The following is a 16,384-nucleotide window of genomic DNA, read 5'->3' as shown; positions in this document are numbered from 1 at the left end:
TGCAGGCTCCTACCCTGGGAGTCTTTAAGAGGAGGCTGGATGAACATCTTGCCGGGGTTGTTTGACAGCAGTACTCTTTCCTGCCATGGCAGGGGGTCGGACTAGATGATCTGTTCAGGTCCCTTCCGACCCTACCAACTATGAAACTATGAAATGGATGTAGCTCTGATTGAAGTTAATAGTGAGGAGCATTTGGTTTTATAGACCAAATTCTGTCATCAGATATATCTGTTGTAGCAGAGGCTGGGGCCAAGCCCCTGCTATACCCCCAGAGCCAGCTGTGCTGCTGGGAAACTTACCTGGACGGGTCCAGACGAGTGGCATGTCCCCAGTGCACTGGGAAGGTCTGGGGAAAACCCAGCAAACAGTCAGGTACCTGGGGCATGAAAACACATGCCCCAGGGAGCCTGCACTGATTGGCCCAAAAAGGAGACCACAGAGTTTAAAGAAGGGTGCCAAAGAAAGGTTCAGCATCCCCTGAAGCGTTGACAACCCAGTGAGATCAGGAGCCTGTGAGGACCCAGGGAGAAGGGATCTCCATTGGCCAAAACTTCATGAGTTGTCAAGACTTGGACGAGCCATGAGTGGGCATCAACCATGCCCTCCCAGAGGATAAGTGACAGCAGATGGTGGGGTAATGTGGGTCATCCCAGCCAATCCCTAGAGCTGGGGCCATGCAGGATGGCTGGTAGGAACGGGGTGGGGAAAGGAAGCATATGGGGAACAGGGTGGGGAAAGGACCCGCCAAGAGGACTGGAGCTTAGAGGGAAACTGAGGTGGCCAGAGCAAAGAAGAAATTTGCATGGTACACCAAGGAGAAGAAAAGCAGGGCCTTAGCCAGCTGGTGAGAGTCATCAAGGCCAAGAAGAAGCAAGAGTGATCTTTTTCTTTTTGGAGAAAAATTAGAAACACTGGAGACTGTGACTAGGAAATTCCTCCTTGATTTACTTTCTCTGTGTCAATGAAGGGCTGTTGGGGAGAAGGATCTCCAGAGGGCTTGATTTATGGTTAAACAGGGCTAGGTCCTGCACCTGGGCTCCTCAGAACAACTAAGGCTGTGTAGCCTGAAGTAAGGCTGGGAAGAGGTGAGAAAGAGTTAAATATATGAATCCAGAGATAACTCCAGGAATTTTGAGTTGCACAAAGGGAAACAGAGACAACAACTGAAAGAGGGAGAAGAGAGAAGGCAGACACAAGATAACCCTATTCATTAAGTGCAAAGAGAGAGTCAGCCAGAGGAAGCAAGTGTTGAGGAACTGCGGATTAAAGAACCAAACCCAAGAAGAGACTTTACTAGGCATTCCCCACCTCAAGACCAACGGGGAATATCTATCATCAGCCTGAGAGGAAAGGGGCAGGGTATAGGGGACGTGGAACCCTGTGGAAGAACAGTGATCCTGGCAGACGGATATTCACAGAGAGTCATCCATTCTCCTGAATATAATTCTACCATCAGGGTGTGGCAGGCAAGTACGGAGGCAAGGTGAAGGTCAGTGGAATTCCAGCATGACAGTGGGGTGGAAGTGCACACTTGCTCATACCTGTGCAACCCTTTTAACATCTATATTATTTCAACAAAAAGTAGCATTTACCTCTATATTTCTAGTGTTTACACCAGCTACTGCTTTGCTCCTTTTGAAAATAATGTGACCTATGCTCTATGACACTTTTTTCTTCACTGCATGAACCTAGAGATAATTATTTGAGTAAGTATATTAGTGATAGAATTTATCATGAAAATAATACTTTATCATTTTAATTGCTATAATATACTAAAGTCATGAAAGATGCCAATAATGTGTTATTGGTCAAACTATATATATACACGAGTGTTTCAGAAATTAACATAATTTCAAAATAAATCATTTTGTGTGCAATCAGTGGGAAACTACACAGCAGGAGGGAACACTGATGGCAGCACTGTTGAACGTACCCATTTATGCCTATCTAGAGATATTAAATTATGGCAAATAAAGTGATCCAGTATTATTTTCTTCTTGAAATGAACAATTATGCCTCAAATGATTATCTAGCATTATGAAATACAGAAAAAGCTTGATAAAGAATATAGGGCACATAACTGTGTATGTGTGTGTATGTACTGTTCTACACACACACACACACACACACACACACACACACACTTATAAAATCAAATACTTTTTAGGTAATCGTTGTACTTATATTTGATTAATGTGAATTCATTATACATTTTATCTACTGTAGAGTAGTGATGTCTTTTAAATTAATAGCAGTGGTATTCATAACTTTGTTTGCGGCTATCTGCTGGAATCAGATACTTTACTTCATCAGGCTAGTCTGTGAAAGGGACGCTCTCAGAGAATGATAAAAATCTAATAATACTCTTTAGAGGTGATGCAATGTGACTGATTGGTAAGGTCAAGAAAAATCTTATTTGCGATGCCCTTATTGTTACATGATTTGACATGACATTTTTACCTTGAAATTGGTTTTAGCAATTGAAGAATATGATGGTTTAGTTTTCAAGAAATATTGGATTGAGAATCTATAAGGAAAAACCTGTAATTCAATTTATTGCCTACTCAATTAAGATACTGCCTATAAGGCAGCACCTTTAACTTTTATTTAATTAGGCTTTAAAATACATTTACTTTAAAAGCTAAAGCTGTATCTTTTTCTGACTGCAATTCTCAGCTGAAAAATATATGGAAAAAAATGATGCCAAAAATGTGGAGTGTTTCACAAGAATAAGCAAATAATACACTCAGCAGGGAATAATAACCCTTCACACAATGCATGTGACTCACCACTTAAAGGTATGTATTCTTGCTTCATTCATAAAATATGATCCGTGAGGCAATTAATTCAAACCTGACCTACAGAACCTGATTCCCAATTTGATTTTTTCACCTGACACAATAACAGAAAAAATGTGGAGGAAGATCTTCAAGCTTTAAGGGGTCACCCAGCAGCTGACCCAGGTAAGATGGGGCAAATATGGTTTGTGTTACAGGATCTGAGGCAGTCAGAAGTGGTGGAGGGGATATTTTCACCTCGGATACAAAGTTTTAAATCTTGGCATTTTCCAATGAGTGAAAGATAGATGAAATGTAGGGCAAATTGGAAGTCTTCTAAACTATCTCTGCTGTGTATCTCAGAGGCTAGAGTGATTTCTCAGTGACCCGTTGAAGAAGGAAATGATAAGTAGGGATAAGAATGCAGTGGCTGGATTGGGGAAGTGCAGCCTCCCATTTCAGACTGTTCTTACTAGCTGAAAAGAAGATAAAGATTACTTTACTGAGCCTGTGGATCCTGAAGATTTGTCACAGAATGCCAGTGCTACAGTTCAGGCCCATGCACTAGTCAATATTAATGATTCAGTGACCTTTGCCCTTCTTTCTGTTCTATTCATCTTTTGGATAAAATAGAGAAGAAACGTGGCCATTTGACATGGCACATATTTCCAGTCTGTCAGATATATGGACCATAACATAGACTAGGTTCTCTCTGGTTCCTCCTTTCACATGCATAGGCACACTCCAAACCACACATACATACAAGCTCAGGCATACCCCAAACCTGTAAGCAAGCCAGTGAGACTCCTCTGGACATGTCTTCAGTGAACATTTACAGGCATGCCAGACACCAAGGGCTCACGAGTGCAGAGAGATGACCAAAACAGATGCACTGCCTTACTTTTGATGTCTGCAGCATGCCCTGGTACTGAGACTTGCTGCTGCCACAGTGTAGAGAAGCCCTTAGACATTTTAAAGGTGGAACAGGATCTGGTCTTGTATCTTAAAGGCTGTGGAGGTGTGGGACTCTGCATAAAAAAGTATTTCCTAATTTTATATCCACAGACATCTTGGGACTTTCTTAAATTGAAAAGTTTAAGTGGAAATAGAAATCCAAATTAATGGATGCACTGGTCCATCTGTAGTAAAGGATTCCCATATGACCACTTGCTTGCTATTAGGAAATCAATGCAAACTACAGGCTTTCAAAGAGTAAATATTGACCTCAAATGCTTAGGGAATAGAAGATATACACTAGCAAGACCTAGAGCAGAGGCTACAGGGATTTTGTTTTGTGAACAAAAATTCAAAATTCCTTTGGAGATGCCAAAGGTTAGATTGTATAAAGCTATTGCAAGGGCGGAGTAGGAAGAGAGAAGAGACTGTGACTTGCCCCACCAAATGGCCATAAGACAGCGAAAGGGCATATTTATATTTTGCAGAAAATCCCACCATTTGAGAATGGATTTTGTTCCTTACTGGAATGGAATGAGAAACATCCCTTTGAACAGAAATTTCCAAAAGCTTTGATCTGGAAACATTAAAACACTGTAAATCAATAATGTTGAATCATATTTTTAATAATGCTGAAAAGTTAATTTCAAGAAGATAAAATGTATATTATAGAATATTAAATATATATACAAGCACACTATCAAAATTAATATTTTAATATGGTTTAATCTGAAATGAAATGAATCATAATGAAAAAGTTGAAACTAGACATTTAATCATAATGGAATGTTTCAATATTATTGAACTGAAGCAAGAAAGTCAAAGTAATTTATTTAAACATGTAGAAAAAAATGTTGAAGTTGACGCACTCCCATGAAACTACATTCTCTAATGGAAAACTGTTCCAAGTCACATTTTGTGACCAGGTCTAATACTAACCTCTTCAAAGGACTGAGAAGAACAGCCCTTTAAGAAGCATGCTTTAAGAGACACATAGACAAATTGGAGCAAATCCAGAGGAGAGTAAAAAGAATAAGAGGTTTGGAAAACATGACCTATGTGGAAAGGTTGAAGGAACTGGTTTTGTTTAGTCTAGAAAAAAGAAGAGAAGAACATGGTAACAGCCTTTCAGCATGCGAGAGGTAACAACAAAGATGGTGATCAATTGTTCTTCGTGATCCCTGAGGGAAGGAGAAGAATAAATTGGCTTCATTTGCTGAAAGAAAATTTAGATGCAATACAAGGAAAAACTTTCTACCTATGAGGTAGAGTTAAGCAGCTGGAGAGGCATCTCTCTAGAGGAGGGAACTGGGGAGGTTGTGGGTTCTCGTTTGCAAGAGTTTTTAAGGACAAGTTAGACAAATATGCCAGATATGGCCTAAGTACCCTTTCTCTGCTGCACAAGGTGATGGGGGTTAGATAATCTACTGAGGCCCCTTCAACTCTACCTGACCTTTTTAAACCTTTTCCCATCATGGTGTGGAGCTATTGAAGGAGTTATCTGGGGACAGAGGCTTGTGGGGAAGCAAATAGCAGCAACACATCATCTTGGTTGCCACAGAAACACAGGAAGTCGGGGTCTCCAGAGGCAGTGCAGAGGAATAGGACCACTGCCTGGATACTTTTAGGCTCCAGTTTATCCTTTAAAGAGACCCACCTTTTATAGCAGACAAACCTATTTATGGGCAGACCTGATCCTACATGTCCTTGTACCACATACACTTTTGATGCCAGAAATAAATTATGCTGAACAGTATCAAAGATAATTTTGATTATCCTTGCCCCCATTATTTTTTAGAGGCAGGTCAAGGCAAGAGAGGTAATTCTTCACAGACAGAAGAGGAGGGGAGTAAGCTACTGTTTAAAACAGACAGATTGTTCCCTAGTATTCGAAGAATCTTGTGAAGGAGAGGACTCTATGGCCATGTGTACACAAAATGAGGGGCATGTGTGCACGACACTTTAAAGCAGGTTAAATGCTTTTACACTGTTTTAATGGAGTTTGTGTTTGCACACATTGGCAGTGTATTGTGCATTCCAGCTGATGTTGCAAATTCAGCAGTGTAATGCACCTTAAATGACTCGGGGCACAGGAAACAAACTCTTCTGGGGAGTTTTTGTTTGCTGCCCTACAGCCATGGAGTGAAGCACTGGGCTTCATGCAGCTCCACGGCTCTGCAGGAAGCCTGTGCAGGCAGCCTGGCAGCAGCCCAGGAAAGCAGGCTCTGCCCAAGAAAAGCGGTGAGCCTGATCTTTTTTTTCCCCCGCCCTTGGAGCCTGCCTGCCTGCATGGGCTGTGCGGGGGCCCAGTGCTTCCCCCTGTGGCTGTAGTGCCCCCTGGGGACCACCTGAGCTGAGTGTCTGTGGGTGGGTGCTGCTGGGGAGGGGGAGGGTGCTGTGGCTGCCATGGAGGGAAGCACCAGCCCCCCCTGCAGCCCAGGGACCACTCTCACCCTCATCTTGCCAGCATCTCACCCTCCCCTCCCCACTGCCAGAGAGGCAGATAAGTTTGGGTGTGTGCATGACAAGGGGGTTTAAAGGGCCCTAAATTCAAGTGGTGTTTTTAAAAACCCACTGCTTCAATTTAGGGCCCCTGCTTCATCTGCACACACCCTACAGTTCTATCTGATCATTCAGGTGTTACTAAATGCAATGAGCAGAAGTCCCCCTGAGATCTGTATGGAGCCTGAGAGAGCTGCCAAATTCAGGTATCTTATTTATCTATCTTATTTTGAAAAATAGAATTTTACTCAATGTTTTCTTTATACTTTTAAGAAAATCTGAACCAGGTAAAAATCTGAATTCCTAACACACCCCAGATTCTTTCTGAAATCAGTGAGAATTTTAATAAGCAAGGGATTCAAGATAAGCCCTGAAGTGATTTTACATGTGCTCACAAGTAAAAAGAAAGAATGTGAACAAGCAAGAATGTGAACAATCTTACTTCATTTTGAAAGGAAGAAACCCCAAGCACCCAGTCTCAACACATAACACAGCAGTTGATTTCAGCAATGAGCTCCTACTTTACAGGTTCAATTTTTTCCCTATAAGTACTCACACCTGGAGTTCTACATTCATACTGAATGATGAGCGCAGCTGGAAGCACTGCCTTAATGTTACCAGTCGTACCCCAAATTCACTGTAGTGCGTTTGTTTGCAGGTCAAAACTGTACGCACAAAATTAAGAGTCCCAGGTTAGGGCTGGCTAAAATAAACAGTACAAAATACCATGATATTTTTTAGCATTAGTTCGAAAACAATGAACACTATGAACCTGAGTCTATATGCCTGGATATTACTTGTTAATAACTGAACTACTTAAAAAAATTTTTTTTGTACTGTAGCTGACTTTTTTAAACTTGTACTGTTTTATACATTTTAATTTTCACAATGTTTTATTTTAAAATTATACAAATTTGTGGTGTTATTTTTATTCATACTTATAATGAAATCTTTTTTTATTAAATAGTGCTCTGCAATTTAAATTACATAGTATCAACATTCAAGTATACAGTCCTTGACAATGAAGTCAAGTGGAGGCTTACAGTTGACTTTGACAGTAGCACAAACTGGCCTTAAAATTTCTTAAATAAAATGACTCCGCCAATATTATTTCTCCTTGCAACAATCCCTTATACCAACCTTTACATGTTATCTTCATTGTTATGGCTAAATTATTATTTGTTTTTAATTTTCAAAGTATCACTGATCTTTGCTGCATGCAGGGGAACCATCATAATGACATTTTCATCCTGTCTTATCTGGTTCTTAGCGAAGTCAACAGAAAAACTTCTAGTCAGGGCCTCAAGGTACAAGTTGCAAACAAGCACTTTTGACCAAAGAGAACAGAGATATTCAGAATATATTGAGATTAAATTTTACCATCCCAGAGACTGACTTACCACAGTGAAGTTCTTCCCTAGCTTAGGTACAGTGATTACCATCTGAGGAAAACACACAGAATTCAGGTTGATTCCATAAGCTGTGATTGTACTTCCACCGCTGGTGAGAATTAAAAATAATTATTTCAGTAACTGTATTTTCTATAAAGAGCCATATAATCAAATACATTTTAGATTAAACAACAGTCTAAAAGTAAAATAAAAACATGAAGGGTGAGTTTCAAATAAAAGTTGCAGTGTCTCTTAAAGTATTATTTTGAGAATTAAGTTCTCTTTGCCTTGGATGTAAAAATTAAAGAGACAGAAAGAAACATACAATAAATACATTTTTTTGAGAGAGCAGAAGGAGATGTGCAACTGAAGGAGGATACAAAGGAATCCCAAGTATTTCTAACCTATTTAAATCACTGCTTTCAAAGGTATCAAAAAATATTTCCTTTTCATTTTTTACTTCTTTGCAAGGACAGATAGTTTGTGTTAGAGGTAATACAATTATATAATTTTAAAACATATCTATATAATGCTATTTCTCTCTCTATATACATATAGATATATACAAATCTCTCTCTCTATAGATATATGTATATATATATATAGATATATGTATGTGTATACACACACAATCACACATGCATACATATCAATATGTACCATATGTTGTAGCTCTTTTCTTTCATCCAGAATAACCATAAAAATTATACCTGACTATTATGCAAAGTTGACGTTTATAAATGGGACTCCAAAGAATCTTGACTTCTGTGCTCAAAATATTTTTGTGCATGAAATAAAATATAAGACAGTATTTTTATGGCATTTTACCCTCGTAGCCTTCCCTTTGGTTACTTAATATCTTGTAGGATTTTGTAAGCAACTACTGTTCAAGTTCTACATCTGTAGTAATTGCCTTATACCTAAAGCTGCTTTTCTTACATCAAATCTGAAAATGTGGGATCATCTTAAATTTAGGGACAACTTATAATCAGAGCAATATGGTACATATGCTGTGCTCTTTAAAATTAATCTGCTGTTCTATTGAATTTGCATGTTAAGATGACATGTACATTAATCACTGGAATGTCTAAATATAGCATGCGAGGTGCATTTTGCAATTACAATAGACGCATCTCAGCTGGACATTATAGGTACACTCAACAACAGTGAGGAGTCAAATAACTTTAAAAATTGACAAAAAATTCTCCCATTCACCTTTGAAAGGAAATGATCTGCCCTCTGCAACTGGACCATAATAGAAGCAATTGGCATGGCAGATAGAGATAAAAATGCAATTTCTTTTGATAGATTACTGTACAACAGTGTCATTCTTCTCTCCCATTTCTATGAGAAACTTTTACTTACCTAAGAAAAGATTTGGTTGGATAGATTTTTAAAACAATGGGGTCTTCTCTGTATGTAAAATGATCTTTAGTTTTTCGAATAGCTAAGTCAATTTCCATTTTAACAGGATATTCTGATGGAATTTTTTGTGCAGGAGTATAACATTCTACAATGCTATCAGATACCCTGAAATGAAAGTACAGAAAAAAGTCAGGGAACTTGTAATGTGACATGAGCACACTGCAGGGTAGGGGCCTGGACAACTAAATATTAGAGGATGAAGGAATGTCATTTATGTTAAATATTCTTTACGTTGCAGTTATCCTTGTCTTTCCAGCCTATCCCTGGTGAGAAGAGACTGAAATATCAGTCTTGCAGACTGGCTATATCAGTGGTTCTCAAATTGTGGCTGGAGGGCTACAAGTGACCCAGTCATCACACTGCTGTGGTCCATATGACATTCTGTTAAATGGATACACAGGAAGTAAGTTGTGTGGGTGGGGCCCACATAACACATTGAGAGCTGAAAGTATGGCCCACTGTGGCAAATAAGTGAGAACCACTGGGCTACATGAAGCACAGCTGGAATTTTGTTTTCAGAAAATATCAGCAGGGAGGTGAAACTGATTCTTGCAGGTAACAAATTTAGAATCAGTGTACACCTCACCCATCTTCCATCCCCCATCTAATAAATAAATAAATATAATTTAGTAGAACAACTGCAAGTAAAGAATTGGGGAAAAGGGCCATACTACTACACTCCATAGCAGAGGCATAACAAGTTGCCTGGGTGTCTGGGGCAGTTGCAATACACAGAGTCACCAGTGACTTCTGTCTGCAGCTGCATGTAGTTGCAGAGGCAGCTGCTATTTCCTGCCCTTCCTTGTACCCCAAAATTGGTGCCTGGGGCTGCTGCATCAGTTGCTCTGTCATCTTTACACTACTGCCTCTTCTTTAGGAAGGCAGGAGACCTAGGTTTATGTTGTTTTTCAAAGGAGGCAGAGCGAGAATTTGCAAAAAAATTTCCCACTTCCCAGCTGAGTGCCCTTAACAACAAGCTATTGGGCAAAATGATTTACAAATACCAGCCAGCTCCAAAAGGTCTGTCTTTTCCCTAAACTAGTACATGTGCTTGGAGCTTGTCTACTGAATTAGGCTCCATGGTAAACATAGGCGAGGAACGCCTGGGGTAAGAAGGTGCCATAGTTTAGGTGTGACGCCAGACTGTACACTGTGGTTATGTACATGTTCCCTGGCAGAAATGTAGACACCTAGGAACTTAAGTTCTCTCTGGTGTTAGATGGCTCCTGAACTGGGCTTTTGAGTATCACAGTGGTGCCTAAAATTTGGAATTAGGCACCTCAGTTTTGCAGATATAGAGATCTTAAATGACTTGTCTAAGAGAAGACAAGAAATCAGGGCTCCCAGTGGCAAAATTCACATCCAAATTCTGAGTTCTGTACTTTAACTAGCTGTATTTATTCCTTCATGCTCTCCACAAGTGTGAAATGTTGCCAGTAGGACTCTGTGGAACCATGAAGAGACTCAAAATGTAGACCAATTGCAGGACATTGGGACACTTGCCTAATCCCCTTCTAAGGCACCTAAGCAGGACTTACATAGAATTTTGGTATCTGCATTATAAAAAAACACTACAAACTGAGTTCACTCAGTGGTTACAAAACCACTTAAGCACCTAGATTTAGTAAGTGCCTTGACATGGGTCTGTGTGCACTCAGAAGCAATTCAGGCCAGTCATTTCAGTACTTCTTTTCTGAATTAGCTCTGTCGCAATTCAGATCAGTTTGGGAAGGCCTCCCACTTTCCTGCTGAAGCTAGCCAATGGGCAACCAAGATTACAAGATTCCTGGGGCCAGAAGAGCAAGAAAAGAAACCACTTTGGCCAAGTGGTTAGGGCACTCTAGGAGAAGAAAATAGGACTGAATTCTGGCCCTATTGCTGCCATTATTTTTGTTTTTTAAACAAATGATTAGCAAAAATAAAAATATGTAAATACTGCTGGCAGCAAGGGCAAGAACACATACCAGTATTAGGGCTCCTTAACTTTCCATGCCACAAGCATTTAATCAAACTCAATTCTTTATAAAAAGCAAATACTGTCTTGTGAGTACACTACCTTTCTATGGTGCATTGTTTCCCACCAATAAGAATCCTCCTGTTTTTTCCAGTGGTTAGGTATTTCCCAGCTACAGTTAATAATGTTCCACCAGACTTGGGACCATAAGTAGGAGAGATATGTGTTATGACCGGGTTCTAAGGGGTAAAAATAGGAATTTAGCTTGTTAAATTGTTTCAAGATCTTAAAAACACATTTAAAAAATCCTAACACATTTCACATTCTGAGGCAAAAAATACAGATAAAAAGAGCACAGAAATTGGCATACAGGATTGCACATATGGCCTGTCTACTCCAGTTACCTGCCTCCTGTCTTAATGAATAATGAGGTTAATTTTGGTGCTAAAATTTTAATCATAATGCTTACCACATAGGAAAATGTATTGAATAGTGATGTGCCATGTCCACTTGAAACACTGCTGGATATATTCAAACTTGTGCTATTTGCAGCAGCGACACTGCACTCCAGCCTTTAAAAATGAAAATCAAGATGGTATTAATTCTTTTCTGGCATGATTAAAGAAGGGTATCCATATATTAACTCAAAATAGTAAGTCTTCCCAAGTCACAAATGCTTTAGAAATAACTACTTGAATGACCTGTGATTCCTTATCATCATGCTAAACTTCATACCACTGTAAAGTTTGCATTTAGCCAGAAAAGGCAATGCTTGATATATGAAACATACACTGAAAACATTGAGTATGTGAGTGAAAAACAAATGTCTCTATTCATGTAAAATTTCTTTTGTTTTTAAAATTCTCCTTAGTGCTTAATTTTCTTAGACAACAGAATCATGGAAAGTCGCATATTACTGAGAAAATGAATGAACATATTACCCAGGAATTAATTATACATATTTATATGATCTCACAGGTAGTCTATTCTTTCTCCTTAAATTATTTTCTTGCCATAATAAACTGTAAGGAGACCAGCAATGTCATGATCATGCAGTCCCTGTCTTAGAGGAAAGAGGGTAATTTCTTGCCTAGCTTTCTAGCTCCTGTTGCTCTATGTGAATAGAGGAGAAATGTATCAAGTAAGACCCATGTGGACAGTGGCTCTCAGTTGAGAAAGAATGTTCATAGCATTTGTGAGGTCCTCAAAGTGCCAAATGGCATCACATCTATCTCGTTTCTACAGAGTTTAAGCCTTTCATCCTCATACCGTTGTTAGCATCTGAGGAACAGGAAAGGTACAGCTGTGAGTCTCTGGAAAGGTACAGCTGTGAGTCTCCAGCCTACTGATGACAACTGTGTTTGTATCCTCTTGTTATCTCCCAGAAGCTTTACAAATTTGAGAGAGAGCGATATGACAAAACTGAGCCTGAGGGATCCTGACCAAGGGAATGTATCATTTTCTGGGATTTTGCTAACTGGAACAAGCTGAACTATCCAAGAATCCTTTTACTCCTGCCAAGTAACACAAATGAGGACCAAAAGCTAATGGACAATCATAATAAAGACTACTGAAGGAAAGCTCAGCATTTACTAGGACACTGAACCTCCAGCATGTTCCCAAATAGATTACACTACATGAGAAGCTGATATTGTTACTGTATTACTTTTCTGTCTGAAACCTGAGAATTAAAGAATGCCAGATGCTTCACTTAACAAGTAGAGATTACAGGAGAGGTTTACAGGTTGTAGGATTACAAGACATTTTAGGTGCTCTTACTTGTTTTTGTTGCTAGCTTTTTCTTCCAAAGTACAAAGCTTCCCTCCAATAAGAATTTCTGTATGTTTTAAGTTAAGCCTGTTATTTCTGCTGAATCCAAAGTCCCATCCACATAATGTTAGCCTTGTCCCGCCTTCTAATGGAGCACTGCTTGGAAATATCTATAAGAAAATAAATATATACATAAATACATACACACACACACACATGCATATATATTTGGAATAACAGAGACTTGGTGGGATGGTTCCCATGACTGGAGCACTGTCATGGATGGGTACAAACTGTTCAGGAAGGACAGGCTTTGGAGAAGAGGAGGAGGACTTGCACTTTGCATAAAAGAGCCATACGATTGCTCAGAGCTCCAGTATGAAACTGGTGATAGGTCTGTTGAAAGTTTCTGGTTAGGGTCAGAGGGGAGAGCAACAGGGGTGATATCATGGTGGGTGTTTGCTATAGACCAACAGACCAGGAGGAAGTGGTAGATAAGTCTTTCTTCAAACAGCTAGCATAAATTTCCCAATCACATGCCCTGGTTCTCATGGGGGACTTCCACTACTCTGATGTCTGCTGGGAGCATGGGTGACTGGTGCCTCCCAAATCTGGGGGGCACCAGCGGGGTATGACCAGGGGCTGGGGGGGATCCCCCAGCAGCTGGTTGCCGGGCGCACCAGTGTCATGACTGTTGCAGAAGTGCCACTTCTGCTGCTGACATCCTGCCAACACAGCCAATTTCAGGCAGGGCATGAGTGCTTTCCGTGCTTCCCTACCAGCTGGAGTGCTCACTCTCAAGGGGGGCACATGCCCCCCCCATGCCCCTCTACATGTTGCCTATGGCTGGGAGGGCAATACAGCAGTGCACAGGCAATCCAGGAAGTTTTTGGAGAGTGCTGGGGACAACTTCCTGGTACAAGTGCCTAAGTGGCCAGCTAGGAGCCATGCTCTTCTGAACCTGCTGCTCATAAACAGGGAAGAATAGGTGGGGAATGTAGTAGTGGATGGGCATCAGTGACCACAAGATGATATAGTTCAGGATCCTGAGGAAAGGAAGGATGGAGAGCAGCAGAGTAAGGACCCTGGACTACAGAAAAGCAGACTTTGACTCACTTAGGGAACTCATGGGCAGGATCCCCTGGGAAGCCAGTCTGAGGGGAAGAGGAGTCCAGGAGAGCTGGTTGTATTTTAAAGAGGCCTGATTAAGAGTGCCGGAACATACCATCCTGATGCGCGGGAAGACCAGCAAGTATGACAGAAGACCACCTTGACTTAGCATGGAATTCTCCAGTAAACTAAATCACAAAAAGGAAGCTTATAAGAAGTGGAAACCTGGACAAATAACTAGGGACGAATATAAGAGCACTGAGATGGGATGAGCAGAGGTTAAGTCAGGAAGGCCAAAACGCAATTGGAATTGCAGCTGGCAAGGGATGTGAAGGGTAACAAGAAGGGTTTCTACAAGTACCTTGGTAGCAAGAGGAGGATCAGGGAAAGTGTAGGTCCCTTATGAATAGGGGAGGCAACCTTGTGACAGAGGATGCAGAAAAGGCTAAACTGCTTAATGCATTTTTTGCCTCAGTCTTCACAGGTAAGGTCAGATCCCATACTACTGCACTAGGCAGCACAGTCTGGGGAGGAAGTGAACAGCAAGCAGTGGTGAAAGAACAGATTAGGGACTACAGGTTTCCCTTCCTTGATGCTGTACATGCATTCATGGAAAACGGCGCATAACTCAAATTTGCATAAAGGGAACCCACTTTACAATGTAATAAATAGGGATATGTTCCAAAATGTTGACTGTATTGACCCCTAGATCCATGACTACTACTTTTACAAGACAATTTTGGTACTTACCAACAGCAGACACACAAGCACAGGGTACTATTAGAATGGGGATGGCAACTACAGAAACACATGTCATGGACAACAAGCGAGGAGCACAGGTCCGCACAGAAGACTATATTTTGGTGTGGGTCACTCCCACAGTGCATCACACAAAGCAGCTGACTGCAGGCTTCCACCACACCAATCACATAAAAGTGAATTTACCTTTCATATAACCAATTTTGGTATAAAAAGGGTCATCGCATAAGAGCAAATTTGCACAGAACCCACATACAGACGGGAAAACCTGTATTTAGAAAAGCTGGATATATACAGGTCCATGGGGCTGGATGGGATGCATAGAGGGTGCCGAGGGAGTTGGTTGATGTGATTGCAGAGCCACTGGCCATCACCTTTGAAAACTAATGGTGATCAGGAGAGGTCCTGGATGATTGGAAAAGGGCAAACATAGTGCCCATATTTAAGAAAGGGAAAAAGGGGATCTAGGGAAGTATAGACCAGTCAGCCTCACCTCAGTCCCTGGAAACATCATGAAGCAGATCCTCAAGGAATCTGTTTCTATGCACTTGGAGGAGAGAAAGGTGATTAGGAACAGTCAGCATGGATTCATGAAGGGCAAGTCATGCCTGACCAACCTGATCGTTTTCTATGATGAGATGACTGGCTCTGTGGATGTGGGGAGACCAGTGGATGAGGTATACTTTGATTTTAGCAAGGCTAAGGAAGCGTGGGTTGGATGAATGAACTATTAGGTAGATAGAAAACTGTCTGGAGCATCAGGCTCAGAGGGTAATAATCAATAGTTTGTTGTCTAGTTCACAGCTGGTATCAAGTGGAGAATCCCAGGGGTCAGTCCTAGGGCTGGTTTTGTTCAATATCTTCATCAACAACCTGGAAGATGTCTTAGAGTGCACCTTAGAGTGCAAGTCTGCAGATGACACCAAGCTGGGGGGAGTAGTAGATATGCTGGAGGGTAGGGCTAGGATTCAGAGTGGCCTCGACAAATTGGAGGATTGGGCCAAAAGCAATATCATTAGGTTCAACAACGACAAGTGCAAAGTCCTGCACTTAGGAAAAATCCCATGTACCAGTACAGGTTGGGGACTGACTGACTGGGCAGCAGCACTGCAGAAAACAACCTGGGGGTTACAGCGGACAATAAGCTGAATATGAGCCAGCAGCATGCCCTTGTTGCCAAGAAGGCTAACAGCATACTGGGCTGCATTGGTAGATGTGTTGCCAGTAAATCAAGGGACGTGATTCTTCCCCTCTAATTAGCACTGGTGAGGCCGCATCTAGAATACTGTGTTCAGTTTGTGCCCTCCACTACAGAAAGGATTTGGACAAATTGGAGATTGTCCAGCCAAGGGCAGCAAAAATGGTGAGGGGCCTGGTCTGAAACATATGACTTGTGAGGAGTGGCTGAGGGAACTAGGTTTATTTAGTCTAGAGAGAAGACTGAGAGGTGACCTGATAGGGACCTTCAACTACCTGAAGCGTGGTTCAAAAGAGGATGGAGCTAAGCTAGACTTGAGAGGGTCCAGAGAAGGGCCACTCATATTGTTAGAGGTACTAAAACACTGGAACATGTTACCCAGAGAGGTAGTGGAATCTCCATACTTGGAGGTTTTTAAGACCTGGCTAGACAAACTTTTGGCTGGGATGATCTGGTTGGGACTGGTCCTGCTTTGAGCAGGGGGTTGGTCTAGATGACCTCATGATGTCCCTTCCAACCATAATTTTCTGTGATTCTATGACAT

General features: G+C 41.1%; 1 protein-coding gene across 1 annotated transcript in view; it reads right to left on the bottom strand.

The window, feature by feature from the left end:
- The window catches only part of MET (MET proto-oncogene, receptor tyrosine kinase), a 104,759-nt gene that overhangs the window by 35,913 nt on the left and 52,462 nt on the right, over positions 1 to 16,384 (bottom strand). The window contains exons 6-10 of the mRNA XM_019543413.1: positions 12,783 to 12,943; positions 11,473 to 11,575; positions 11,106 to 11,242; positions 8,990 to 9,154; positions 7,634 to 7,733 (exon numbers count right to left, since the gene is read on the bottom strand). Coding sequence (XP_019398958.1) covers positions 7,634 to 7,733; positions 8,990 to 9,154; positions 11,106 to 11,242; positions 11,473 to 11,575; positions 12,783 to 12,943 — 666 coding nt within the window. The remainder of the gene's footprint in view (positions 1 to 7,633; positions 7,734 to 8,989; positions 9,155 to 11,105; positions 11,243 to 11,472; positions 11,576 to 12,782; positions 12,944 to 16,384) is intronic.

The sequence above is a fragment of the Crocodylus porosus genome, unplaced genomic scaffold (assembly GCF_001723895.1).
Source record: "Crocodylus porosus isolate Cpor-Errol unplaced genomic scaffold, CroPor_comp1, whole genome shotgun sequence".
Classification (NCBI taxonomy): Eukaryota; Metazoa; Chordata; order Crocodylia; family Crocodylidae; genus Crocodylus; species Crocodylus porosus.
Note: the sequence above shows the minus strand (reverse complement) of the source record. Positions and strands in the feature narration are given on the sequence as shown.